Consider the following 16,064-nt stretch of genomic DNA (forward strand, 5'->3'; position numbering starts at 1 on the left):
CCCTGACATGTCCTACCTTCAATGGCGATGACATGCTCCCGGATCTGGTTCTGCAGCAGCGGCTCCTCCACCCGCTCCAGCAGCTCGTAGATGGAGTAGATGTTCGGGTGCACGGACTCGAACCTCTGGATCTCGGCTCGGATGGCGGCCGAGTTGGCGACATGCTGCTGGTAGTTCATCACTGCAGCACCCTCTCTGGATCCCACAGTTTAGCACGAAAAAAACAGGAGCCACTTGCGGGGCTTTGAGGGTGGTGAGACGGGGTGTTTGCAGGAGAGAAGAGCCTGGTAATGAGGACGGGGAGAGCTCTGACCTCCAGGAAGGGAAACAACCTCAGAACCACATTAAATCATTAAATTAAATCATGCTTTTTCCTTCTGTATCCTGGTGAACTTCACTCACTGTTTACCAGCTGGTTTGCAGTTAATTTAAAATGCTTAGGTTGGAGGACTTTCAAAATAATCAAGACTCTTAATCCTCCTCTACATCCCTGGATTTTATTTTCTTCTGGAAGTTTTCTCCAGGGTTTTGTTTTGGCGCAGGCGGCCAAGGCTGCTGCTACTGGCCGGTGAAGGCAGCTGTTCCCCGGGGTGTCCCGGCTCCCAATTCCGGTGCGGCGACAGATGTGCGGCAGTCCGAGCACCGCCTCCCCATATCCTCACAGTCCGTGTAAGATTAAAACGACACTTACTCCGGTTTAGCTGGATTTACAAAAGCTTTTAGAGTCACTTACAGTCATAACTGACCCGACGAGGAGGATAAAAAAAACGGCCTTGTTGCTAGGTGGCTGTGCTAGCCGGCTAAAGCTAACTAGCTGTAGCTTCCAAGCCGGGGAGAAGAGGGGAAAACTCACCGTTTTTCCGCCGTTAAAGTCCGCTCTCCATGCCGGCTGAGAGGGAGGTTAAAGCCCGCGAAGAGGAGACTGGATGTGCCGTTTTAAAAATCTAAAGTAAAAACAGCAGCTGTTGACAGAGCGGCAGCTTGATAAACAGTTAGTTAGGATGCCTGTTCCCGTCCGTCCGTCCGTTGTTTTTGTCTCCGCTCCGGGACCAGCTGCGCAAATTAACGCCCTCAGTCCAACATTTAAATCCCAACGAGCGTGAAACCCGCGGAGCTCGCGCGCTTTTCCCCAAATGTAGCTCAGGTCGCTGTAAACGACACGTAATCTCACAGGTAAGTCCCGCACACGGCGCCCAAAACACTCAGCCGTTCCCCCTTCCCTGAGCGGTGAGGTCCATCCCGTGCAGACCGGAGCCACAGTATCCCAGCCGGGAACGTCATTACCGTCAATGTGTTTCCTCCCACGAGCTCAAGCTACACACAGCGACCTGCGCTGGTTCCGGTGCGGATTTTCAAAATAAAAACCAGCGTGTTTTTATGTTGCTGTCAGGGCTGGAGCAACTTACAGAAGAAATACAAAGAGAAAGTCTTCAAAAATGTTAATTATTTTTACTTGTTATTTACATTGTATATCTGTTATATATATTGTATATTGTTATTACATATAGTATTTCTAATTTATCTTATTTATTTTAGATTCTGTTTCTTATTTTATTTCTTAATACGTTTCCCCTTATCTTGTCTTAATTATAGTAATTAAAGAAAAATTAAAAATATAATTGATTATGAGATAATGACCCCCCCGGACTTTTTCATTAACCCAATAATCATTTTGTAACCCTAACCCACCAATGAGAGAAAACAATAAGAAAATGCACATCACTGTTTCCCAGAGTCCATGTTGACATGTTCAAACGTCTTGTTTTGTCTGATAAACCATCAACTCAAAGACAGGACAAAGAAAAACGACAAATACTCACATTTGAGAAGCTGGAACAAGCAGCAGTTTCACATCAATTTTCTGTTAATGGACTAATTGTTTCAGCTTTAATCAGTTATAATAAATGTACATTTATATACAACCACCATCGTCACCATGTGTTAACAAAGACTGAGATACTGTTTAAAGCTCCGTTAAAAATGACATAAAAACATAAAATAAACACACGATGAAATGTTATATTTTCAGTTTTGATATGTCCTTCTTATCATTTGTTTTTGTTTTCTTGTTTTTTTTTACTGCTTGTGTTTTTTGTTTTCATTTCTATAAAATGAGCAATGAATGTATTCTGTCTCAACTGCTGAACAGATGTTATAATAAAACTAAAATAGACATAAAAAGTCCCTCACACCACCTGTTTCACACTCAGAAACGGTAATATCATCATCATCATCATCATCATCATCATCATCATTATCATTTTATTTTCTTTTGAGCTAAAAAAAAAAAAAAGGCGCTATTTTTTGGCATACCTTGTGCTTTTATTTTGAGCATCAAATCTCCCTTCTTCCGGTCCTCTTCCAGCGTAGTGCTGCTTACTTGACGCAGGCGCATTCAAGAACATAGTTATTGCGTGGAGGCTGCGCACAAATAACTGACGCAGGAATGTGTTTATTCCTCTGATTCCTCTTTTTAATTCCCTTATTTTGACAGTGGAATGTATGAAATCAAAGGGCCCCTTCAAAATAAAGTTGTAAAACACTATTGGACGTGTCAGAAAAGAAGAAGAACCAGTCAAGCTGTAGTGGTTAATGCTTCATTCCAGTGTTTATTTGCTATATTTGTATGAACATATTTGCATCTGTGTTTTCTACATTTATAATAAAAACAAACTAAATGATCAGAAATCAATGGTATTGATCCCTCCATGTGTGTCATATGAAAATACCTCATTCTCAGAGTCTCTTTGAAAGTTCAGCACTGTTCCAACAGCGTGCTGCGGCACTATTGTGTAGAGGCTGGTATTTTCTCTCCATCCAGCAGTAAATAGTGCACAATGCCGCTCTTTTTCTTCCCACTGCTCGTAGCTTTGATGCAGCACTCGTGTTCCCCCACCATGAAGTGCGTCTCTGTGCCGTCATCTACAAACTCTCCCTGTGGACGAGAAGACAGAGCTTCAGGTTTCCCTCCAGAGTCTGGCAGGAGAATATCAGAGGTTTTATATCTGAAGCCATCACACTTTTTGCTGATCATCTACTTTCCATGTTTCCATTTTTGCACTTTTGCATTTGCACATTTTTGTGTATCTATCATATTTATTTTTGATTATTTTTGATTTCATTGGCTCTGTTTTTACTTATTTACTTCCTCTTTTCTAACTGTGTGTCGAGTCATTTCCCTGTGGTGATCAATAAAGGTTATCTGAAGTAAAGACAAACCTCAAAAAGTCAAACAGCTGATTCAAAAAAAGCATGTTTCCTTTGAATCTTATTTTGAAAGGAACTCTTGGAGGATGGAAACATCTGTCTTAATGGAGGACAGAGGAACAGAAACAATTGATTCATGTAGTTTCATAAACATATGAAGATTTTTCCTGTTTCATACAAACTGTCAAATCCTGTCAGAACATGTTGACATGAGTCTCTCTGAAATCTAAATTTTGACTCTAAAACCGAATGATCGTCTTATTTTATGAGATGCTGCCACTTGTTTGTTGATTTATCTGTTTGTTCTGTTTTGTTTTTGTTTGTTTTCTTAAACTCACACAAAGAAAACTCACAACTACCAACGTGTCACAGGAGATCAGGCACTTTTCAACACTATTATAATTATTATTATTATTATCATGCAATAAATCAGAGGTAGAATACTTCATTCTGTACAACATGTGTTCAACTAAAGAGCAGACTGTAAAACAAACCACTCATCACATATTAACTATTATTAATTTCAAGTTTCTGTTTATATCTTTATTGATCTGATGGAACAGCTGTTTGTTTCAGCTGCTGATGAAGCTTCATTTACTCAACATTCATGAAGTTTATTATCTCAGTACCATGAGACTGAAGCTCTTAAATCAACGTCGACATTATTGATGTTTATATTTTCATAGATGAACAAAGTGACTCTCACCATTGTGTCCATCTTCTGCCCGTTGCACCAAACATCCATCGTGTCTTTCTCTGGCGCACAAAGGAAGAGAGGAGGCGTTTAATGCAGCAGTGTGTAATAACTGAAAATAAAACATACTTTATATATTATTATTATTATTTACAAAAAGTGAACTTATTGATTGTCTGTCTTTTCTTTACTGCTTGTCCCAGTCTGTCTGTGATTATCTCTAATTACATAATTATCCGCAGCGCCCACCCGTCACTGACTTCACCTGTCTGTGGTAAAGGTGCATCAGGTTCGCTCTCTGTTGTGTAACCAGGTGCTGCCGGTTGTCATGTTTCCTAAAATACCTGCACTGCCCTCGGCCTGAGCAGATTACCCAACAGTGGGTCAAGTCTTCACCTACATTCCCTCCTGCGGACGGCCGATCAATCACATCCTGCAGATAACAGCTCAAGTCAACGGCAGAGTTTCCCCGGCTCACCCAGTACGACCCTGTAGTCCTCCCCCTCCACCTTCAGCAGCCAGGTCTTGGTGCTCTTGGCTCTGTTGTCGATGAACTTCTGCAGACTCTTCCCGTCCACCTCCAGCGAGTACTCGTAGGCGAAGCCGGTGATGGCCTCGATGTTTATGGTGGCTTTGGTGTTGCTGCCTCCGACCGTGAAGGTTTCCTTTCCAACCAGCTTGAACATCCAGTCCTTCCTGATGACTTCCTGTCCAGGAAACACGTCTGCTTTAATGGCCGACACATAAACACCTGCTGCTCAACAGTAATTCACCTGTTCGTCGGTGTTTCTGCTGCTTCCTGTGAGTCACCACTGACAACCACAGAAACTAACCAGATGGAGAACAACAGAAAGAAGAAGAAGAAGAAGAAGAAACTGCGTCTTCATCAGCTTTACCACAGCTCAGAGGGAAATATTGAACTTTAATATAACGAACAGATAAACTCTTACAGGTTAAGATAATATATTATAAGACTATAGATCCCAGGGGAAACTCTCAGGTGTAAGTACTTAGCATTAGCCCCAAGAGCTACAATACATAAAATCCAATAATCATGGGCCATTAACCATAATGAGTACTTTTACTTTTGGTACTTCAGTGCCTCAGAAACATACTTCAGTTCAGCAGCTGAGTGAATCGTATCAGGGACTTGGTCCTGCAGTAACTCAACCAAAGGTCTCAGAGAAATACAATCCTTCGTCACAAACACAAACTGAAAACACCTTGAAAAGTCACATTACTGATAATGAATGAGGTGGAGTCACCAGTAAAGCTGATCTGACGGAGTTCGGAGGTCACAGACACTCTGACACGCGCTGGGTCTCACCTGTCCGTTGACACAAACAACACGTTTCCCGGTGGTGGTGCCATGAGCAAACTCAATCCTGTAAACGCCGTCACTCAGCGCCACCTCCCACAGGGCGACCAGGTCTCCGCTCAGCATCTCCGACTCTCCTCGGGATCCCGTCTGGAAATCAGAGAATCAGCCGGACCGTCATGTTCGGGAGCTGGATCTGAGGAGCGTCCGTCCCGGCCCGCGGTGCTCGGCCGTGGTGCCGGCTCAGCAGCAGGTGTATTACTGTAAGAGGCTTAGAGACCACAGCTCGCTCTACACTGCCACAGGCAATTAGCACAGGATTTAGTGTCAGGCTGAAACAGAGGAAACCCATCCTGCTGCTCCACAGCTGACCTCAGGTCTGTACCGGGACAAGACAGTAACAAGAACAGCTTAACAAAGGTAAACAGGGACGTTATCGACCTACACACCGGATCAAAGAGGAAATAAAGCTTTATGAGGCCGTTCTTCATTCTGGCGTCAGACTCCATGATTTTACTTTCTGAGAACTGTATTTACCAAACTACAGAAGTAAAGTGACACGTCCTTCATTTATCCAGGTAAGAAGAGAGTGAGGCCAAGAGGGCGATGTCAGAAGAAGAAGAAGAAGAAGAAGAAGAAGAAGGAGGAGAAGAAGAAGAAGAAGAAGATGAAGAAGAATGGATCTCAGTCAGACACAAAACACGTCCACAAGCATCAGATCACCACAAGCTCAAAAACAGTTTTAATGTCTGTTCTCGGTCACAGAGTCACAGAGTCACAGAGTCACAGAGTCACAGAGTCACAGAGTCAGACTGTTACTGAGGAAACCATGATCTCACCAACACACAGAGTCCTTCAGTCACTCACGACACGAGGGCTGAGATCACACGCAGCAACAACCACCGACGACGTGTGACTGTGAAGGAAGGCTCCGACCTAACGACACAACACAACACAACACAACACACAACACACACAACAACACAACACAACACAACACAACAACACAACACAACACAACACAACACAACAACACAACACAAAACAACAACACATCTAAACTACATGATCATCCCTGTGCTGTGATCACCTGCCTGTGGAACAGATTTAGGGGAGTTTGGTCTCACCTGTGAACAGGCTCATTCACCTGTGCTGAGGCTGATGCATCAATGCACCTGCTCTTTGTTGAACATGTTGGATATTCACATTAATCCTCTTTTCTACCTTTGTCACATTTGTGTTTGTTGATTAATTTAATTTTCAGACTCACTTGCCTCAAACTGTCGGCTGAAGGATGAGTGAAGTATTTAACAGGAAGTGGAGACAGGTGACCGTCAGGTGACGTCGGGGAGCTGCTGGTCTGAGCATCAGTGCGTCCGGCAGGAGTCTCTGTCCAATCAGACGCAGCTCCAGCAGTGAGTCACAGAGCCGCCTTTGTCCCTTTGATGAGTCTGATCTCTGAGCTGCAGCACAACAACTCACTGACTCATGTTCTGTGGAAAACTTTACTCATCCTCCTCCTCTGCTCGTCTTCCTCAGCGAGGTCAGAGGTCAAACAGCTGACCTTTTACACAAACCACTACTTTAATATTTAACTAATTATATTAATCTTTCATTGATTTGAATTCAAACTCAGGTTAATCGACCTTCAACTTTAACTGTTAACTCATGTGAGGAAGAGGAGGGAGAGCAGAGGACGGTTCATACAACAGAAGAAGAAGAACGACACATTAAAATGTTTTAACGAATTATTTAAATGCTGAGATTTTTTAATTTGAACTTTTGTTTAACTGATGAGAGGAGGAAGAGCTGCTGCTGGTTCAGATCCAGAGTCCAGGTCATGACCTGATGTTGTCTAATATCTGAGAAGATGAGTCACATCAGACAAAAGCATCATCGTCACTCTTCATCGAGTTTGTTCCTCTCGTTGTTTGAACCTTAAAGTTTGATCAGATTTTTCCTCTGAGGACAGAAACAGTCAGGAGCTGGAGTTCTGGTTTTAACATCTTACCTGGAGCTGAAAACCTCCTGCACACCTGCTGGTGACGTCATCTCCAACATGAACCTCCTATTCACAAACTTTATTGACTGTAATATCAGTAGATAAATTCATGTTTGAGCTACGATCAGTTTCATTATCGCTTCATTAGCTGATTATTATTTATACGTGCCTGAGGTGACGTCATGAAACGTCTCGTGTTGTCCGATCAAACCCAGAGATTCAGTTTACGACAGAGAAGAAACAGATTCTCTGTTTTTCATTCAAAAAATGACTTTAACAGTTAATTGATTATCAAAACAGCTGCTGATGAATTTTCTGCCAATCGACTAATTGTTGTTGAAGTGAGAAACTGCGGCAGCTGCTGCACGAGAACAAAGAAACAGGAAACTTGATTTTGGGAAACTTTTGAAACTAGTTCATACTTCATTTTCATACTTTAATCAACTTTAATTAATTTGAGAAAAAATGTTTCGTCTGTCGTTGAATGAGATTAAAGAGTAAATGTGAATGAAACAAACATGGAAGTTACTTCATGTTTAAACTTTATTAAACATGAAACAGCTCGTGGTGTCTGATCAGTCACTTTCTCTAACTGAAGTCAGAGCGCCATCTAGTGGCCGCTGCGTTCATAAACTGCATCATGTCATTCATTCTCCAACGCTTTATTTTCCCTTCCAGGTGGAGGAATTTTCAAATTAAGAGTGGATAATTAAGAGTCACGTGACTGAGTCGTTAGCTGCTTTTATCTAATGAGTCAATGGTTGTTTTAATTTTTGTACCTTATTAATAAAGTCACATTGACAGCTGCTTTGATCTTTACTGCACCGCAGGTTTTATTCTGAAGCCCAGGTTATTTTTTATTCTCTTTCCTGGGAAGTTTGTCAGAGAGAAACAAGTAATTTGATTCTATTTTTAGGGAAAAGAGGAATTTCTTTGCAAGAAAAACTTTCTTTTAGAAAGTGTTACTTAGTTTTATATGTTCTTCTTATTTCATAATCAGAATGATGTTTGTGTGGATGATAATACATCTGGTTTCAGCTGCTGAAAACAAAGAAAAAGATAAATCTTAAACCGTCTCATCAACACAAACGAAGCTTCAGTGATCGATCCGTCTTTTCTTTTATTATCAAATGGATATGAGGTTGTCTGTGAGTCGACAACAACACAAACACACACACACACACAAACCGATTTCAGCTGGAAAAGTGCAACAGAACGAGTCCCTTCAACCCACAGACCTCAGAAATACCTTGAGGATAATGATGCGAGTGATTTAAATAGTCGATCCCTTTGAAACGTGATTATAAATTATAGTTGTGTTCGTAAGGGAGGTGGAGAATAAAGCTTTCATACAAATGGAGTGTCTGAAGTGTCATTACATATCAGGAATGTGTGAAAAAACTAAACAAGAAGGGAGGTAAAGGGAGAAAGTCAGGAAACACACGAACAAACTGACGACTGCACAGATTATTGATTCAACGTTTTGGCTTCTGATCAACAGTTTAAAGGACGAAGCTGCTGCTGAGATTCCTGAAGGTTTTTCAACAGCTTCATGGAGACGACAGAGACCACAAAGACCGTTTAAGGCACAAAATCTCACAGTGGAAATTTCTGATTTTGGAGAATTTAGTTAAATAAAAAACAAACTTGTGTTGAGATTGTGAAAGTTTCCCTTTGAAGTTGTGACTCCTCGAACGTGTCGGCCTTTGTTTTCCACATTAAACAGACTCGGCTTTAAACAAAGACTCTGTTTGATTCTGCTGTCGGGAAATTTCTCTGTGAGAAGAAGAAAGGAAACGTGTCGAAGACTTGGCCGTAAGTATGTGGACACATCTCAGTGCTTTGGTATGGGGTTGTTACACGCTGTATGATAACAGCGATCTTCCGGGTTATCAGGTAGGTCACATGGCGCAGGTGTTGGGTCTCACCTGTCAGCACAGCATGACAGTGTTAAAGCCTGTTAATTGGTAAACACAACTCTTCTTCTGCAGTGATTTAATGGCACCGACTGGAGGAACAGCTCCACCAACTGTTAACGTGAGGCGGATACAAACACATTCATCTGCTTTTGTCTTTTTCAGATTCACAGGACATTTGGACAAACTCAGATCGTCTCAGTTTGGATCCTGCAAACCTGCGTCACACTGAGCCGGTCCGTCATACATGTCCAAGCTTCTGTTCCTGCTAAATGACTTTACAACATGCTGCTGTTCTTCTACCAGAAATAATAAAATGACTGTCACTGTGAGAGTTTCATTTTCTTGTTTTAAAGGCAGGGATGTTTTTGATATTTCAGACCTTTGTGTTTGTCTACTTCCTGTTTTAATACGACAACGCCCCCGTGCATAAAAACCAGCTCCATAAAGAAGTGGTTATCCCGGTTTGGTGTGGAAAGTCCTGAGTTCTGACCTCAACCCCATCCAACAGCTCTGAACTGGACCGTGAGCCAGACCTGATCAACCAACATCAGCGCCGGACCTCACTGAACAGCTGTCGCACGTGTCCACATACTTTTGGCCACATGTAGTAGTTTGAATCTGCAGAATCTGTAGATAAAGAGGAAGCAGAATGAGGGAAGTACCGAGGTCACCAGACACTAACACTCACATGCAGCAGCTGTGGAAGTGAGACTCCTCTGGTGAAACATGAGCTCAAACACGTCGGGTCTTAAATGTGGAGTTTATACATTTGGAGAAAAATACTTTTCAGGGGAGTAAAAATAAATGCCCAGAGAAAGGAGCAGGCGAGGAGTCAGAGTATTAACTGGAGGTTTTTAAAGTAACTGCAGCTCTCAGGGAGATTAATGGTGTGAAGCTGCTGCCTGCTCCGTTCAGTCGCTTCAGTCCTTTTCTTGTTGTTGTTGTTGTTGTGGTTTTTCTTCCTGGTTTTGGCACGTCATCACCTGCAGGTTAAAGTATGCAGCAGCGCTTCTTCTTCTTCTTGCCGCTCGGTCCGTTTTTGTCTTTGCTCTCGGACATTTTCTTCTTACGAACCTCCCGCATGAGGTCGAAGAACACCTGAGGGAGGGAAGAAGAGGGAGGGGCGTTAACCGGTGGAGAAGGGTCCCGGAGCTGCACAGCACACGCACCTTCCCTCGGGGCAGGAAGAACTGAGCTGCAACATGTCGGCACCAGCTGATGATGTTTCAACTTCTTCAGTAAATCTGACGCTAACCTGCAGCTGCACCTCAGGAATGTACAGAGCCACAAGGAAACAGGAAGGAAGCTGACAAAGAAACTGAGTTCCTGTTTCCTAGAAGCAGGTCAAGCACCTGAGCTGATCACAACAGCCACCTGACAAACATCTGTGCAGATGTGTCTCGAGTCTCCGGATCACAGCTCCTGCTCCGTTCTTCAGAGCGACTGAAGAAGCTGCAGAACTCGGAGGAAATGAACTCAGGTTTACTTCCTGAAGCTTCCCTCCACGCAGACAGACAGGAAGTAAAAACACCACGTCACAACAAACGAGCTCTTAACGAGCCTCTCGTGTCCTCGCCGTGCACGTACCTTGTCCACGTTGGCTCTCGTCTTCGCCGAGGTCTCCACGTACTGAACCCCCCACTCGCCCGCCTTCGCCGTGGCCTCGTCTGCAGAAACCTGCCGCCGCTCCTCCAGGTCCGACTTGTTCCCCACCAGGAGCAGAGGGATCGCCTCCTCCTCCTTCACCCGCAGGATCTGCTCCCTGACACACACACACACACACACACACACAGAAACATCTGGGTGAGAAACATCTGGGTGAGAAACATCTGGGTGAGAAACATCTGGATGAAATGGACAGAGTACAGCAGCGAAGACTCGAGGAGGACGGGTTCCTGTCTTTAAACCAGCAGGTGATACCTGAACTCGGACGTGGCGGTGAAGGACTCGTGCTCTGTGATGGAGAAGACCAGCAGGAAGCCCTCGCCGCTGCGGAAGTAGTTGTCTCTGATGGCGGCGTAGTCCTCCTGACCCGCCGTGTCCAGGATGTCGATCTGGACGTCCTCGCCGTCCAGGACCACCTTCTTCCTGTAGCTGTCGGCCTTGGTGGGCTCGTAATCTTCCACGAACTACGAGCAGAGAAAGGATTATGTGACAGGAAGTGCAGGGAGCAGGGGTTCATGGGAAATGCGGTCCTGAAGTCTCACCTCGTCGTACATGAACTGCAGGGTGAGGGCGGACTTCCCCACGCCGCCGCTGCCCACCATGATCACCTTATGGAGAACCAGGGAGGTCTGGTTCTTGTTCTTGCCGGACGCCATGACTCTGGTCTACGTCAGTCCAGCAGCTCACAGCTCCGCCTGACTACTGAAGACCAGCAGAGACCAGCAGGGACCAGCAGAGAACAGCAGGGACCAGGAGAGACCAGCAGGGACCAGCAGGGACCAGGAAAGACCAGAAGAGACCAGCAGAGACCAGCAGGGACCAGCAGGGACCAGCAGGGACCAGCAGGGGTCAGCAGGGGTCAGCAGAGACCAACAGAGAACAGCAGGGACCAGGAGAGACCAGGAGAGACCAAGAGACCAGCAGGGACCAGCGGAGGCGAGCAGAGACCAGAAGAGACCAGCAGAGACCAGCAGAGACCAGCAGAGACCAGCAGAGACCAGCAGAGACCAACAGAGACCAGCAGAGACCAGCAGAGACCAGCAGGGACCAGCAGAGACCAGCAGGGACCAGCAGAGACCAGGAGAGACCAAGAGACCAGCAGAGACCAGCAGAGACCAGCAGAGACCAGGAGAGACCAGGAGAGACCAGCAGAGACCAGCAGAGACCAAAAGAGACCAGGAGAGACCAGCAGAGACCAGCAGAGACCAGCAGGGACCAGCGGGGACCAACGGGGACCAGGAGAGACCAGCAGAGACCAGCAGAGACCAGCAGGGACCAGGAGAGACCAGGAGAGACAGGCAGATAAAAATACTGGCTGATGAACATGATTCAAAATGTTTTAAATGAGCTTAATGTAAATTTTCCATAAGAATAAAATCAAACAGGTTTCATACTTACCAAACTCCTAAACCTCTGTAACGCAGACCTGCAACAACAAGATGAATTGATCGATTATCATTTATCAATAACCAGAGGATGATTGGTGGTTTCACTTGACACCTGATCATTTGTCTGAACTCTGATTAAAACTTATAATCAATTAAATCAGTGACAAATCTATAATCATAGCGTTAATTATTCAGTAATAAAACGACAGATGCAATAATAAATAAACAAACACAGATTTGAATTTTCTGCAGCTGCACATTAGAAACGAAGACGAATCTTTTGTGACACGTTGATTAAACTGGACTGAACCAGTTTCATCCTCGTCACCTGATTCAAACGTATCAAACATGATCAGTTTACAGATGCACATATAAAAAAAGAGTGAATCATTAACTGTAACTGTCACCTTTCACCTGCGACTGTCATAAAGACATATATCGTCTCACGTGACAAACTGCAGCTGCTTCCTATTCAAACTGACATGAATCACATTATATTTGTCTTCGTTAATGATATTTTACATTATTTAATATTTCTATGATTTATTTTCCTAGTTGCAGCTTCTGCTTCAAACTGGTTCCGAACGTTTTCATTGTTCAGTGGATTTTATTTTCTCCACATTAGTGGTCGGCCCCTCCTGACCCTGCTACACATGCAGGTTTCATTATCTCATTCAACCAGTACACGACTGATTAAACGACTAGTTAATGAACTGATGACTCGACTGGCAGAACATTCAAATAGTTGGTTAATTGTAAAAGTCTCTGTTTAAAGCAACCGCGTCAGCTGAGTCTCAGATGTGGAGACTTTTCACAGTTTTATACGACAGGAAACGAAACATTTGGGTTTCTGATAAACATCTATTTGAACTTATAAAGTCAAAACCAAATGAAATGATCAATAATTAAAGAGAATAGTTGAGTTTATGGTCGGGCTGCAGGGTACGCACAAAACGATGATGATGTGATTTCTGTACCAAACAAACATGTTTCTTTACCTGTGGAGAATATAGGACCTGCAGGTCGGGCGTCTCTGCAGCAGCACAACACTCATGGTGCTGACAATGAATGTGACACAGTTTTCCTTCATAAAAAAAGCTAAAGCTCCTGGGAATTGAATATTGTGATTTCAATTATATTCTGATTGATTGTGCAGCTCTATCTTTTGGTTATTGTTGGTGGAATATTACGACCTGCCTGAGACTTTCTGTGTCAGATAATAAACACGTGAATTAATGGATGATAAATCACAGCAGAGTTGATCTGCTGCTTCTATTTACATCTGTGCTTGAAGTCCTTCTACAGAGGCAGGGGCCCACAGACCCGCGGGCCCCTGAGCGTGCTCCAGTGGCAGTGTTTGGTGAAGGGCCCTGTGATAAAGGGCCACTGTAAACACACTGCAGGGAGGTACGTGACCTTTCCAGCTGTCTGCCAGAGGAAGGACACTGAGGCCAGAGCAGCAGCAGCAGCGGCTCAGTGATACACACTGTGAACAGCCTCAGCTCTGCACTCAAACACACGGTGAACCCGCTGCTGTGACAAAGAGGAACTATAATTCACCCTGTCCTCACTCCGCTCCAGCTTCCTCTCTGTGTTCACCAGCTGACAGCTGTGAAACACTTTCTACAAGACACTCCACAGCCGCCTCGGGTCCCGCCTTCAGCCCACACGGCGCCTCTGATTGGCCGAAGTCTGGAGCAGGACCCATCCTATTGGCCGCTCGTGCCGTCCGTTAGCAGGCAGTTAGCTAGCCAGTGAAGCAGCGACAGATAACGCTTTCTTTTCCCTCGGACGTTAAAACGTTTTCCCGCCGGAGCGGACAACGTCACGGCGGCTTCAGACACCTTAGAAAAACTGCCACAACTCACCTGGTGACGTGTTCTCCTGTCCAGCGCTGAGAAATCTGCCATAAAGCGACGCACACACAACTTTCACAAGTTGACCAGGAGACTCTGCCCCACCTTGTACCCGGACTCAGCCGAAGATCGTCTATGTCCGAGCAGAGGAGTCACTCTGCAGCTGAAAATGGCGCCGCCCGCAGAGCCGTCACAGAGGCGTCTTTTTCAGTGCCTGAGAAAAAATACACTCGGTACGAACCAACGCGTTTCACGTTATTTGACTTAAAGTAGAATTACATCAGATGTGGGCGCGTGCAGAGAAATGTGGCTCCTCCTTCTTCTATTGAGAGCAGCTCGTGGTCTAATGAACCCAGGAAAAGCACGGAGTGATACATCTTACCTTGTATTTCCTCTCAGCACGAGGCAGATAACAGTAACAGGATATGATGTCACGGAATTCCTCGCACTTATCTATGAATTTATTCAGTTATTGTTTATTTATTTATTTTTATTTGAAGAAGTCGCTCTCTTAAATTATGTTTTTGTCTGTTTATTTACGTTTTTGTTTTTCTTCCATCATTCTTTATTAAAATTTTTATTTATTTGTCTATTGTACTTTTTCAAATTTGAAAAAATGGAAGTTAAAAATGAATTTATTTATTCATAGTTTGTTTATTAATTAATTATTTTATGTGAAGAAAACTCACTTACGTAAATGATATTTAGATTTGTCTTTTTATTTATTTTAATCATTCTTTATTGAATTTTTTATTTGTCGGTTTTTTTGTAAACTTTCAAATTTGAAAAAATGGAAGTTAAAAATTAATTAATTTATATATTGTTTATTTATTGGTTATTTTATTTAAATTATGTAATTGTCTTTTTTCCCCTTTTTATTTATTTATTTATTATCATTATTGGAATTTTGTAGATTTGTCTATTTTTATAGAGATGTCTGATTGTTTGTTCATTTTCAGATATGAATAAATGGAAGTTAAAAAAAATTACGTATTTATTTATTGTTTATTTATTAATTGATTATTTTATCTTGGGAAGTCTTTCACTCAAATTATGTATTTGTCTTTTTTTCTTTTTATTTATTTTCATCATTTGTTTGTTTTATTTAAAGGGCTGGTATGTCTGAAGTTTTTCCATTTAATAGCTTCATTATTTTCCACGGCAGGATTTCATGCACGTTGCCCACATTGTTATTCTCCCATGTAGTTGTTCATGTATTTCAGAAGCAGAGACCATCGGCATAAAGTTTCTGAACTTAGTGAACAAGAGAAACATTTGTTCAGAGTCACAGCAGCAAAATAAGTGACATGAAGATGGAAGGAGACCGAACCAAAACCTTTTCTACCTGCACTGTCATTTCCATAGGTTATAAAGGTCACTGACATTCATCTGCAGCTGTGGTACAAACATGTAATTCCCATATTTGGAGCAAAGATGGCGCTGTTTCATTACTTTATCCAGTGCTGACAAACTAATGCATTTAACGCAGATTGTAATGAGGTGAAATCATCACATTTAACTTCTCTGGATTTCCCTTTAAACGACCTCTGACCGGATTTACAGTTAAGAAAATGTGTTTTGTCTAGTAGAATAATTTTATAGACATTTCCTCCAAACACAGACTGACACATTTACTATCTTTGGAAACTTTGAGAATTCAGATTCAGTGGATTTGCACAAAACAACATGTGTTGTTAATCTATGTTGTCAGAATCATTCAAATCAAACTCATGTGATTTCTGTAAAAAAAACAACAAATAAAAACAGGGTCATGTGAGGGAAAAACAGACCTGACCTGTTTTTTACACCTCATGTTGTTTTGCCTTATGATAATCACCAGCTGAAAGGTCAGATGTCACCTCGGCAGTCTGCTTCAGCTGGAGGAGCTGATTTGGTTCGGGAGGTTTTTACTAACAAATGTTGTCAGGACGTCCTGCCACTCATCAGTCAGAGGTGTTGCAGGTCGTGTTGGATTTGACTGGAGAGGCTCAGGCTCTCTGAATATTCACATGTCT

The 16,064-nt window shown here is 43.1% G+C and overlaps 3 protein-coding genes across 4 annotated transcripts in view; all 3 read right to left on the bottom strand.

Moving 5' to 3' along the window:
- agap1 (ArfGAP with GTPase domain, ankyrin repeat and PH domain 1) overlaps nucleotides 1-1,256 on the bottom strand; it is a 134,436-nt gene extending 133,180 nt beyond the window's left edge. Inside the window, exon 1 of the mRNA XM_023396449.2 lies at nucleotides 17-1,256. Coding sequence (XP_023252217.1) covers nucleotides 17-179 — 163 coding nt within the window. The 5' untranslated portion in view covers nucleotides 180-1,256. The remainder of the gene's footprint in view (nucleotides 1-16) is intronic.
- Nucleotides 1,257-2,583: 1,327 nt separating this feature from the next.
- Nucleotides 2,584-6,174, bottom strand: LOC111646886 (fas apoptotic inhibitory molecule 1-like). The gene is made up of 4 exons (XM_023396456.2): nucleotides 5,229-6,174; nucleotides 4,380-4,608; nucleotides 3,914-3,963; nucleotides 2,584-2,935 (listed from the first exon to the last, which is right to left on the bottom strand). Exons 1-4 carry the CDS (start codon nucleotides 5,343-5,345, stop codon nucleotides 2,786-2,788), a joined length of 546 nt encoding a protein of 181 aa, XP_023252224.1. The 5' UTR covers nucleotides 5,346-6,174; the 3' UTR covers nucleotides 2,584-2,785.
- A 2,147-nt stretch (nucleotides 6,175-8,321) lies between these two features.
- Nucleotides 8,322-14,201, bottom strand: LOC111646885 (ras-related protein ralB-B-like). Of its 2 annotated transcripts, none has more exons than XM_023396454.2 (6): nucleotides 14,062-14,201; nucleotides 12,204-12,231; nucleotides 11,348-11,504; nucleotides 11,061-11,269; nucleotides 10,728-10,902; nucleotides 8,322-10,238 (listed from the first exon to the last, which is right to left on the bottom strand). In XM_023396454.2, exons 3-6 carry the CDS (start codon nucleotides 11,459-11,461, stop codon nucleotides 10,131-10,133), a joined length of 606 nt encoding a protein of 201 aa, XP_023252222.1. In that variant the 5' UTR covers nucleotides 11,462-11,504; nucleotides 12,204-12,231; nucleotides 14,062-14,201; the 3' UTR covers nucleotides 8,322-10,130. The 2 variants fall into 2 exon arrangements, with proteins under 2 accessions (XP_023252222.1, XP_023252221.1); XM_023396453.2 differs by having other exon boundaries at nucleotides 11,348-11,507.
- Between the last annotated feature and the right edge of the window lie 1,863 nt (nucleotides 14,202-16,064).

The sequence above is a fragment of the Seriola lalandi genome, unplaced genomic scaffold, assembly GCF_002814215.2.
Source record: "Seriola lalandi dorsalis isolate HSWRI2012SDOR001 ecotype SW California unplaced genomic scaffold, Sedor1 jcf7180002054977, whole genome shotgun sequence".
NCBI lineage: Eukaryota > Metazoa > Chordata > Actinopteri > Carangiformes > Carangidae > Seriola > Seriola lalandi.